This window comes from Poecilia formosa, unplaced genomic scaffold (genome assembly GCF_000485575.1).
Source record: "Poecilia formosa unplaced genomic scaffold, Poecilia_formosa-5.1.2 Scaffold120, whole genome shotgun sequence".
NCBI lineage: Eukaryota > Metazoa > Chordata > Actinopteri > Cyprinodontiformes > Poeciliidae > Poecilia > Poecilia formosa.
Window position 1 is genome coordinate 147930 of NW_006800059.1, and position 13119 is coordinate 161048.

Consider the following 13119-nt stretch of genomic DNA (forward strand, 5'->3'; position numbering starts at 1 on the left):
CTCCTCGCTGGCTTGCGTGGGCGTATTTTGAGACGGGGGAGAGCAGACGGAGATGGGAGCAGAGCCGTTCCACTGAAGTGTGCGCGCGCGTTTGCGTTCGGTATGGCATGTACTCCCTAAAAAAAAAAAAAAAAAAGACTAAAAGAAGTGTGGTTTGACTCTGAAGGCTGAACGTGTGCTCACAGTTACTTTTTCCACCACCCCCTGCTGAGAAAGAAGGAGTGGGGGTCAAAAAGGAGAGGGTGTTTTTTTCTTTATTTTTCTTTTTGAAACTTGCAGAGAGGAGATAGCTCGGTAATGTAGAGGAGATAAGTCTGGTTTTGCAAAATAGAGACAGATAGAGAGGTGGGATGGTGGGTGGGTTGACCAGGAGAAAGGGTAAAGAGAAAGCATCAACTAGCAGCAAAAGCAGCAAAAATTGCAGTTTTAAATCGAAGACAGTGTTTTGGAATCATAATGAAAAACTGCGGAGCCCTGCTGGACTTCACTCTCACTTCAGCTGCTAAACTGATTGAACCACATTGGCTGAATTTTAGTTTTTTTTTCTTATATCATTCGTATATCTCTTTATCTGTAATCCAGAGAGAAATCAGCCTCTTTCAAAGCAAAACGAAGCAAACCTCCCCCAGAGACACAGATTTTCACAATGAAAATTGCCAATTATAGAAATTTCAATCAGAGCTGTGTTAAAGTGGTGGCTGGTTAAAGGGGAATTGAGATCGATAACTGACTGAATGCAGAGTGGCTTCAACGACTCCCGTCTCGCATCAAAGGGAGCTTTCATACCAACTCCTCTCTGCTCGTCTTAATTGTTGCCCAACACTTCCCCGTCTCCCACCCTCACCTCCATCCCGCCTTTCCCTGCCTCATCCGTCCCTCACATCCAAGTGATTGTGTCGGTATGTCGGGCCTCATCCACGACTAATTGGGGCTCAGAGGAGTAATCAGGGCAGGACAAATCAGACAGTTCTGGTCATTAGCTGTGACCAGTGTTCTCTGGGAAGCTGGGAGACACGTGCGCGGCTCTGCCATCACGCCTGAGCCTGCAGAAATGACACAGGCAGCCTAAAGGCTGGACGTGAGTAGGAAGCGGCGCAGGTTTGTGACACTGATTTTTCGTTGCTTTTTGACACAAATAAATAAAGCAAAAGTAAAGGCCCGGTAGAGAGTGAGAGGGAAAAAAAAGTTATATTTTCTCACAAAATATTCAACACATAAGGTTTTAAGTGCTGAATCAACGTTAATCAGAGCATAATTGCGGCAAGAAAGACTTTTAAATTGTTTTATATTAGGAAAAACGAGAAGTGTGGGTTGCCACTTTACTTTGAGTATATAAATATAGAGTAAATGAAACCAATTGTTATCCAAAGTCAGTTAATGACTTAATAGGTTTTAACTCTGTGTAGATTTTCTCAGAGTAAAAGTACATTCAGAAGTCATATTTTCTGAATTGCTGGTTGGGAAACCAACAAGGAAATCAAATTCGCCATCCAGCCCCCAGTTCAGCATTTTACATCTCATCTAAGCGCATAAAACACAGCCGAATACAGCAAATATAGACTATTTACTCACACTTTTGATTGTCTGAATCTGACTAAAACAGTGGCACACATCAGTAGTGTAGTGAAAACCCATTAAAGACCATGTTCCTTTAGCATTTGAAGTCATTAAATAGAGAAAAATACGTTGATATTTAAATTTATTGGTGATAGATTAAAAAAAAATCTCACTGATTTTCTGATGTGCAACTAACATCATATGTCTTTTCTTCAACTCCCAAGACAAATCAAGCATTAAGTCCCATTGACTGTTTGGCTTTCCAGTCAAATGTGACCAGTATGTGTGCCAGTCATGTTACCATGATCACACCATTCCCACAGTGAAACACAGGGATGGTAGGATGATGCTGTGGGCGTGCTTGTCCTTAGTAAGAACAGGGAAACTGTTCAGAGCTGATGTGAAGACAGAAACAGACTCCAGAATGAGTTCACCTTCCAGGAGCAGGAAGTTGTAAATACACAGCCGGAGCTACAATGGAATGGTTTTGATGAATATTTATATCCAACATTAATCTTGCTGTTATGGTCGAAAACCAATATTTCTTGAAATAATATATATTTCACTCCCACATCTTGAAAAAATGACCAAACTGCGGACTTCCCCTCTGCTTCAGTTATACTCCCCCACCATCCTCTGCCGCATCACTATCATTGTCACATGGCCGTACCGGTCAGCCATGACAACCTCCTCCTTCCCCTCCAGAAACAAACAGCAACAGGATGGAAATAAATATCAGTTAGAAATATCAGCCCAGTTGTATTTTAAGTGATCTTAGTGCTTATATATTCTGGATTCTTAGCACAGAGGATTTAAAATTGGTCTTCACTGACACTTTCCATACAACCTGACTGTTCTTAAGCTTTGGTTGCAAAGAATGTACAAAAATGTAAGAATCCATTTTACTGCTAAACCTACAGCAAAATGCTCCAAAATATAGTTGAAGTTGTAACTGACAGCAAAAGTTGATTGTAAAAAGTACTGGCTTTAGGGTGACTGGAGTCAGGCATACATTATTTTCAGAGTGAGAAATTTTGAAAACCATATTTCAGTTTCTTTCTACTTCACAAATATATAATATATCCCCAGTTATTTCAATAAAATAAACTCACAAAATGTGGAAAATTTCTGGAGAATTAATCTTTATATATATATATGAACAAAATATTATAATTTTTATTTATTTATTTATTTGTACTTTTACAGTCGATCTGATCTCAGACATGTGATTTCAGCTCTGGATCCATTTGATCCTGCCCGTAAACCCAAAGCAGAGACGAACACCATGTAAAGTATTGGGGTCAATAACAATATTGAAGTCACAAAATGTAAACATGTCGATGTCTCCTCTTTCTGAGAGCGGGAGCAGGACTCTGGAGCAGGATGAATGTCAATTCGCCTTGCTGGCAGAGCCTTAACCTTTCAGGAGAGCTGAATTATTTAAGCACCACATACCTGTTGTGGGACTCTGTTTCTCCATCTGGACCGAGGCCGGTTAGGAGGCTGCACGAGCCTTTGGCCACGCAAGCCTCCTTGGCTGCAGAGGGAAAATGGCAAGACAAATGCGGCGGGGGATTTGTGATAATTGGCCGTGCTGGTGGGCCAGGCAACAAGCCTACAGAAAAGGTCGCGGGCACTAAGGAACAGATCAGGCTGCCACAAAGAGAGAAGGCTCAGCGTGCCTCCAGAGGTTTGCTCAACTTCTCTCTCGTTCATTGTATCGAAAGAGGGTGCATCAGCTGGGGGGCTCGCAATTAAGCAGGAGAGTGACCTTCTGTTTGTTTGGAAGACAGAAGCCTCAAAGTCACCGTTTCTGAGTAGAAACCAACTTAAAACTTGTATAATCTATTTAAAAGTGCTCAGAGAGGAATTAAAAAAGAAAAAGAAAACTACATGTAGCTACAGCAGGTGGAAATAGGGTAACGTTTGCATGATGGCACAAAAAGAGAGGAAGAGGGAGACAGTGGAGCCACGGGGACGTGGCTCACACCCCAACGTGCTCCTGAAACAGCTGTTCTCCTCATGGTGGAGAGAGAAGGGGATGCCAAGAGCAGCGTGGTGCTGAGAGCCTCCATGGTCTCCCGCCGTAGTGAGCTCCAAAGTCTGATACACAAAGACAAGGAGGTGCACACGCTGACAGGTAGGCAAACACACGCACTCTCCCAGTGCAGGTGAGTGCTCAGTCCGGCATCGAGGACTGAATTTAGCAGTAACGTTGGCTAAAGTCAAATTCATACACTATGAATCTGAACTCCGACTCCGTCGAGGCGCATTTCCATTTGATACAAACAACAGCCTGCATAGCTAAAGGCAATTATATTTCTACAGCCTCCGTTTGCCCCGAGGTTGCAGACAGCCAGTCAGAACCTCACCAGGCTTTACCGGCTCTCCACCCGCTCAGTGAAATCAACAGAATGGTGCCCAGGCTCATCCATGATTTATCTCGGTGAAATATTCATTATGTTGCCTTGCATAGTCTGGACGCATCTGATGTGCATCTGGACCTGACAGCTCTGCTCCGTCATCACACATCACCTGAACCGTTCTGAGTCAGGCACCTGTCTTCCAGCGCTCGGCGCAGAAGCAACTCAACTGAGCTGAAAGAATAGAGGACTCTGATAGTTATAAAATATCCATCTGTCTGCCTTTAGCCTGCAGGCATGGGCCGCTGTGGATATCCTGCCCGCGCACCTTAACGATGGACCCGCACAGCATAGTAGCTTCTCAACATTTCTCATTCAATTAGGCAGACGAGAGAGGCCTCCGTCTTTACTAGAGCCGAGGCGTGAAGCATGATGAGTACACGTGTTGGTCCCTGTACATGATCTGCCGGCTGCACTGGCTTGAGGTAGTTTGATAAAGTAATACAGCCTCAAAGTAAAAAAAAAAAAGGAGAGGAGAGGAAAAAGTGAACAGTGCTTCAGCACCACGGACAGCTCAGCTTAAAGTGCTAAGGGCTCTCCTTAATCGCAAAGTTATCATTCTGCCTGTCCAATTAGGTAACCTTTGAATTAGTCTATAAATTAAAATTGCTGAAATATTGTGTAATAGTGCCGAAATGATCAGGGGGACAACAGTGACAAGTCATTTTCCAACATAACACTAATTCAAGTAGTTCCAAAGTCATTATAGTCCGAAGGACTAATGTAATAGGAAAAATGTAACTGCGGTGAATGATGGTATTAATAATGTATTCATGTGAGACAGAGACTAGAGCAAAGTGGCCTAAGCTGCGAGGGGTAAGAGGGAGAAAGTGATAGCTCTGAAGAAACAAGGTCGTCAGCATTCCCTCCTGCCTTACGAGTCATTTCATTATCTCGCTCCTCTCTCCTCCTCTTTAAAAGTGGGGGAAGCGGGGAGAGGCTATTGACCCCTCTCTGTGTTTGAGTCAGGCTGCGGGACAAATGAAGTTTTCTCTCAGACCCCCTCCGTAATCATATCATAATTATCCCCCACCTCCGTGGCCCCGCGGGCCAGCACAAAACTCCACTGTCTGATTTGATGGAGAGCCACAAGCGGGAAATTACATTCGATTAGCACTAAACAAGAGAAAGGGACAATCGAATCAATCAGAGGCACCTGGACGGACGGGGTGTGTTTTTTTTCCTTTACCTGCGATCCCGATAAATCACGACATCATCAAAAAGTTCATCTGTCATTAATATCAATTAAGAATGTAAACTCTAACAGATTGATTACACACAGACTGATACATTTCAAGAATTTAAGGAAACTCAAATATCTGTTTCTCAAAAAATGTGAACGTTACATAAAAGCAGTAAAAAAAACAAAAACAAACGAGTTTTAATGTCAAATTCCAGCCTTGCTTCAGATTTCTTTAACGGTGAGTGGAAGCTCCGGTGCTTCAGCACCTTTTTCTACAAGGTTTTTTCCTTCCACACAACTTTTTATATAGTCCAGCACTCTGAACAGCCGGCTCGTTTGGAAATCAACCTCATAGTTTATGCTCCTTGTAGACAGTGTCACTCACTGTCTGTCACAATTTGGACATAATATTACATGTGTGTATTAAAAATTACCTTCTGTGGTTTTATGCAATATAATATTTTTAAAGAAACTTTTTCTTTTATAAATAAAAATTAGAATTGAATTTCTGAAGTAAATTAACTCTTTTCGGATGTTCTGCGCCTGTATATTTAATACATTCATGTTTAAAAGTAGCTTTTTATGCACATTACAGCTTTAAATTTGTATCTTTAAAGATAAAATATATGATTTTTTACGATGTTGACTGTATTTAAGAGCGATCTGCAGAAACCCACTTCTTAGCAGCCATTTGGATTCATTCTTTGTAACCTCGGGTAACTGCAGTGGCTCTTTTCCCCCCAGTCTTAGTCATTTGCTGGAATGGGCCAGACATTCTGAAGGGATCTAATGCTATAGGGAGGTGGAAGTGGTGCGGGGGGATGGAGGGATGAGCAGATTGAGAGTGAGAGGTGAAAAGAACATAAGAAAATGAACGGGCTGAGAGGAGACCCCCCTCGCAGGTCTTTATTCCTGTCCCCTGTCTCATTACCCAGGCTTTGACTCAATAAAGAGTGGATAAGGAGTGGATAAAGAGGCACACACACCCCTGGTTAACCGCCCCTCCCTTGATCCATAGAATACTTTTCCTAACTTCCCTCTGTCCGTCCTGTTTCTCCCTTCTTTACATACTTTTTTCCTTCAATCTTTAAAATCTACCTCCCTAACTCTCCTTCCTTTGTGTTTTTTTTTCCCAGGCTAACTTTTTGAAAGTTAAGTCCATGTGACTCTCCCATTCACAGCCTGCCTCTACCCTCTCTGTCCTCTGCGTTCCCTCCCTGTCGGTGATGTGTAATAGGAGTTATTTTCATCCCTTTCGCTCTGTGACTGCCGGATGGCTGAATATTTACATTTTTCACTCACTGCTGACCTTTCCCTGTTGCCGCTCTGGGAGCTCCAGTCTCCTTGCCGCTCTGATGTTGACAGACTACTGCCTGCAAATCTCATATGGACACAGCAAATGGTACACAGGGACTTAGGAACAGTGCGGGTTCAGAGCTCCGAGGAATATGGAAAAAGAGAGAAAGCGAGGGGAAAAAAAGAGACTGTAGCTGAGGAGAGCGGTGGAGGTGTCCAGCTGCAGGAATCTGCACCTCCAGTATAAAAACTACTGGGCTTCTTGTTCCTGGCACACATCGCCTGAACGGAGATGTAAGTCAGGCTTTCCTAGAAAGCAACACACCGAAGAAAATGCTTGTTTGGGAGATTTTATTTGGCAGCAGAGGTTGCTTTTGTCTTTAAATAAATAGCTGTGCACATATGCAGCAACTCCGGGATTTGGCAGATACATAGGAAGATTCACTAAGCAGTGAGGGAGGCGAGAGCCAAGGATTCATGAAGCAGTTTCTATCTGATCCTGCATGGGAGTGGGAGGAAAACAATCTAAGCGAACTCTTCAAACTTTAATGACTGCGTGCGCGGGTTTTTGTCTAACAGTGAAAGGTTGAAAATGAAGGATGTAGTGAGTGACCCTGAGTGACCCCAACGTTTGTTGCACAGGGTGTGAAAGTGTGTTTTTTTTGTTTTTGAGTGTCTGAATGTCCCTGTGCAGTTTGTGTAAAACAAAACTTTGGCTCGGCTCCCTGTAAAACGGCTCCTGTCACGCCTCTCCAGAATGAACTAAACAGCAGGTTCACATGTTTTCAAATTGTAAAATATTTTCGTTCTCAGATTTGAGCTGACAACTACATTTTCCATCGTTACCCTGAAAATATATATATATTTTTTCACATTACTGTTACGTGTTTTTAATGGGAAAATGAAGTACGAGAAATATGAACGCGATTTGATGTTTGTAGTGTTTTGTCAGCACAGTGACACACCTTGAACTTTTCTCACATTTGATCAAATTGTAACCTCTAACTTCCATGTATTTCAGTGGAATTTAATGAGACACATCAAAGCAAATACATGTGAAGTAGAAAGAACATTTTCAGTGTACAGGCAAAAATCTGTGTTTATTTTCTCCTGCCCTATTTACTCTGAAACTCCAAAATAAAATTTGGGATTTAGGCAACTAATTGCCTAAATCATTAGTATGCAATTTAATTCCATAATAAATTAATAAACACAGCTGTTCTATGAATGGCCCATTAGGTTGTTAAAGAGCTTCAATCAACAAATGAAGATTAAGGAACAGAAGACGACGTATGAGGGATGTGGAGAAGGTTATAGGGCAATAAATTCATATCAAAGGGAGCACTGTACTTTCCATTAACTGAACAGAAAAGAAAAGAAATGCTACGCCACTGCTCCAAACCTTTGAGGACATGACTGTCCACCTAAAACAGGCAGGTGAGGAGCAGCCGAGAGCCCCATGGTAACTCTGGAGGAGTTGGTGCATAAAGCCCAAATGGGAGAATCTGTTGATAGAACAGGTGTTGGACGCAATCCACATATCTGGTCTTTTTACCTGTTTTACACAGAATGAGCAAAAGTTAGTTGAAAAAGACATAAAAACTGCTGAAACTGCAGCAAAGACGGTGAATCTGTTATATAAAATCTCATACAAAAGGTTTAAAGTTGAAGGTTGTAATGAGACAAAATATGAAACACTTCAACGGCTGTAAATGTTACGCCACAGAACCGGGTATTTAAATGTGTGAAGCAAAACTAAAAGTCTAAATTTTAATACACAATCGTCATCAGGGCACCACAGCTAATTTATGCAGGTAGAAATGTAAGAGAGTTAAAAGAACTGAATGTTTTCTTTAGAAGATCACTTAACAACCTTTTCAATAAATAAAGCTAGATTACTTTTTAATAATAAGCTGAAAGTATAATCAAGTGGGTACGTGCATAATAAAGGAAAAAAAATGCATAATTAGTTTTGCACAGTGAAATAAGAAAAGCTTGGTAGGAGACCACACAGCACGAAAGAGGGGATTGTGAAGTTTGGTCTGCTGTTGTTACTCTGATTATTGTTTTTATGATAATGTGGATTTTCTTCTTTGATCATTTTCCCTTTAAAGTAATGCTATGTATAATCCGATTTTGAATAAACAACAAAATAAAAATAGTTTAAACACAAATTTAATTTACTTTTGAATAAAATTTGCGCATCACAAGAAAACACCCACCATTCAAAACAACACCTATTTCCCCCCCTCATCAAGAAACCTATTGAGAGGCATAAGAAATATGTGTTTTGTTTCCAATTCACACAAACACTATTATAAGATTTTGATTATATGTCCTCAGTTTAGTCTGAATGGTAGTTTTGCCCTGCATTTGTAAAAGCAATGACAAATCGTTTTTCTGTGAAAACCTGTGTTCCTGAGCCAGCGCTGTAATTTCCACTACAAAATCAGGTCCCTTTTTAATGCAGTGCTGCCTGAAGGCGAGAAAATCACAACCATGCAGCATTGTTGTGTGGCTTTTTTTTTTTTTTATCTTTTCCCTTCTGCATTGAGATTTCCCTGGGTACTCTGAATTTTTTATGAATTGCTGAAACATAGATATTGAAATTCCTTATTTTCTTGCTATTTCACATTGGGAACATTTATCTTAAATTTTGTGGACGTCCTCATTTGTTCAGCCACTTGCATGTTGTTTCTCCATCTAGGATCCATAGATATATGTTTGATCTGTTTCACATTTTATCATATTGCAAATAAAAACATTAGTTTACGTGATGGAAATGCATTTCTATTTCCCCCATGTTTCACCTGAAAATAACTCAAACTCAATCAGACTGAATGAAGAACATCAAGGACTAATACTTCACTCTTACATAGATTTAGATCTGGACTTTGAGTGTTAAGTTTCCACCACATACATCTGGCATCTGACCTTTAAAGCTACATTTTTATCTTAGACCAGAGCTCTGCTGTGTCCCCTTCGCAAGCAGAACTTTTTGTGTGTTTCTTTCAACAATGACCTTCATTTTGCCACACTGTCAACAGATTTAAACACCAGAAATGTGAGTTAATCCAGAGTTACCACGGCTCTCCAGGCAGCTTCTCTGTTTAGTGCTCTCCTTGCCTGACCTGTCAGATTATGTGGACGGCTGTGGCTCGACGGGTTTGCTGTTGCAAAAATAACAAACAAACAAAAAAAAATGCTTTCCATTTTTAGATAATGGATTGAACAGTGCTCTGCCAAATACAAACTCATATTTTTTTTGTAAAAGAAAAAAACCCCAGAAAAAAAACCTCATGTGTTAACCCTTTCATGCATGAATTATTATTTCTCCACATTTTTTAAAATGTTCTTAAGGCATTAGAAAAAGGTAGGAAAAAAACATTTTGTAAAAATATTTTTTTATTTTTTTTATTTCATTCTTTTAGGTGATCAAATTGTAATTTTCCCCAAGTACAACGTATTTGAAAAATACATCAGTAGTATTGTTCTTTCGGGGTTATCTGATGTCACAATATTTTTTTTTTACCTGCCAGAGTCGTTTACAGTAGAAGGAGGGATCGGGTTGGTTGGCATGCACTTTTTTGTCTGTCGGCCATATTGGATTAAACAAAAATAATTTCTTGCATTTGCAACTGATGGCCAGTAGTTGATAGTGTATTTTATGATGCATTAGTGTCCACTTCAGTGGTCTGTGTGCATCTATAACATAAAAGTCCACAAGAAGCACAAGAAAATGGCTTTTAGATAGCTGTCCACTGTAGTGAGCACTACGCATGAAAGGGTTAAAGCTGCACAACATTTTTATGCCATTGTTAAATATTGTGATTGAAACATTTCACTTGCTCTTCTTTTTTGTTATAATCACTCCCCCCACCATAACCACAAAGCTTTAGCAACACAGTCATTAACACTTTACATCAGGAGCAGCTTGCCATATATATTAAGTGAATTAATAGCCTTTTAAAAACATAATAGTCTTCAACATATTTTATCAAAGCAATCGTTTTCAGTTGTGATTTTGTACATATTGCTGCATTGTCCCGCTCTGGTCGATCACATAAAGTCGCAATAAAATATACTGAATTTGCTGGTTGCAATGTGACAGAACAAGAAAAACTCGAAGGGGTCTGAACACTTTCGCAAGGCACTAGATAGACATCGAAAGTCTGGCAGACCCATTGGCTCCATAAACTCCTATTCTTGGTGAATGCGCTTACACACTCTTAAGGCTGTGTGTGTCAATGGCTGTATCATGCACCCGCCAACTGTAATGGCTGCCATGCAAAGGGGAGAACGATGAGATGTATTGGGGAAGGTGATCAAAGGGCTGCTATTTACAACCACTCTCAGGCTGCAGACTTGACGACCAACGGTAAGCACACTGTACTGTACAGGGAAGCTCTTCCATCAGGCTTTTACTGCCCATCACCGCAGCTGTTAGGCAGGGGAGATGGCAAAGCTTTTAGCGGACTGAGATACCGTCCTGCTGGACGGCTTGTATGGGTAATGCCATCAGAAAAGAGAATGACTGGGAAAGATAAGGGAAATGGAGGCCGAGGAGGGAAAAGGGAAAGAAGAGAGAGGGAGGTGGAGAAGGAATAAGTTGATGCCTGCCTGCTGGCTGTCAAAGGTAAACGCTTCGGCTTAATAGAAACTGATATCCGGCGACTCATTCAGGATTTTGTGGATGAGGGAGGGAGGGGAGAGTCTGGGAGTTAAAAAAAGCAGGAGAAGAGGAGGAGTCCTTACCTGGAGCAGCCAGTAGCACCTGCGGTGGAAGGTGGGGATGATAGAGGAGTGGACATAGCAGCCATACAGACACTGAAAGGAGGGCAGAGAAAAGGAGAAAGGGGGACAGAAAAAAAAGTGCATTACATTACAGGTAGAAGAAGGCAAAGGTTTGACCTCTCAGCCGACCGTGACACCTGTGATTTTTGAACCCGCAACCTTTTCCCTCTACTTCATAACTCCCACTAGAACCATTGTTCTTGAAAACAAAGGCAATGACCTCGAGGCAGACAGGGGGTGATATTCACCGGTGAACTCCTCACTACCTGCTCCTGACTCCAATATTTTCTTTTTCTTCATCCACTTATAACCATCTCTTCCCCTTTAATGAGCTTTGTGTTGCGGTGACTTGTTATAGAGAACTTTGTTTCCAAAATAGTAATTACAAGATCAGATATCTTGTAGGTAGAGATGCATGAAACCCTTACAAAAGGCGTTTCTTTTTTTTTTCCAGTTCTATCTGCACAAGGATACGATGATGTTTACGAGCCGAAGGTGTTGGCAGGTACTGTCAGCTTCCACCCAAAAGCTGGATCGTGTCATTATTTTTCGGTTGTCTCTGTCAAAGCTACAAAAATCATTATTGTCCTTTGTAAACTTTGCACCAGCAGCAGAATGCTTTCAACCACGGAAAAATACAACATCTAATTTATGGAAGCGTCTAACACGGCAGCACAGCGACAATGTCTTGGCGAGGCATTAAACATACAAGATCTGAAGAAGCTTGTCCCTGCCTGTGCCTCGTCAGGTTTGAGGATGTGCAACATTTGCAGCGATGCAGCATGACTTGTTGTGGATGCCCCAGTAAAGTTAATTACTGTTCAAATAAAGTAAAGTCAAGTTAAAGCTGGACTTGTTAGATGATTGTGCTCATCAGCATGCATACTATGTGAGCTTTTGCCTTTTAATGATGTGCTTGAACCATTCTTTCTTTCAAGAGAGGAACGGATATGCGGCGCACAACATTTCAAAGTTGTCACGGGTTTGAATTCATTATGGACTTTCTCTCATCCACACAGGGTCAAAATGTATGCATGCAAGCTCAGATATATACATACACGCTGGTGATTTCTGTTCCTTGACCACACACGTCAACAGGTTTCTGACATATTTCTATCTGGACATTTGACCATGTACACTGGTTTCTTTCTTAGCATAAATCTGTCTTTTAAAAACTGTTTCTACATGTTGAGTATAGATGAGGTTGGGACCATAAAAGCCTAATATTAGTCAGTTTTCATCAATCCAAAACCAGCTGTTGTGTCTGTTTTAGACGGTAGTCCTTTTAGTCCTTTTACTTCTCTGGGTCTTGATTTTAGATGAAGTTTAAGAATTTTTTATGTGGTACTCCCATCATTTCCATCCACTTTTGTGCAATGTATATGTACCAGTGGCACAGAAACAGAGTCTTGACATGATGCTACCACCACCATGTTTCTTGTCTCTTTTTCGTATTAGTCATTCCTTTTGTTCACCTGGGTGGATACACATTTCTGTTGAGCTTTATGGAGTCAATTTGGTGATTCTTTCCTGCTCTAGATCTTCTCAGTTCATGATGACGACATTTGGTTGTTTCTGGAAATGTTAACTAACTTCCTTTACTAGAAATGATTTTGACAAGATTTCCAAAAAGACAAGAAAAGAAAAATCACACATAAAATGTGGTTTTAGATTTAATAAGGGATTAAAAATTCTCCTCTAAACCCGGATTTGAATTGTGTTTGAGATTAGAGATCTGAGGTTAAATGAATGCACCAAATTAATTTAACCTGCAAATAAGTTTTCTAACCAGGTTTATACCGAAAACATGCATGTAAATATTGAAGCCTGCATGTAAACTTTTTGACCATGAGTTGAGTAGAAATA

The 13119-nt window shown here is 40.8% G+C and overlaps 1 protein-coding gene across 6 annotated transcripts in view; it reads right to left on the reverse strand.

Moving 5' to 3' along the window:
* camta1a (calmodulin binding transcription activator 1a) overlaps positions 1-13119 on the reverse strand; it is a 412799-nt gene that overhangs the window by 65393 nt on the left and 334287 nt on the right. For all 6 annotated transcript variants that reach the window (XM_016675717.1, XM_016675713.1, XM_016675714.1 and 3 more), the window contains one exon: positions 11215-11286. In XM_016675717.1, coding sequence (XP_016531203.1) covers positions 11215-11286 — 72 coding nt within the window. The remainder of the gene's footprint in view (positions 1-11214; positions 11287-13119) is intronic.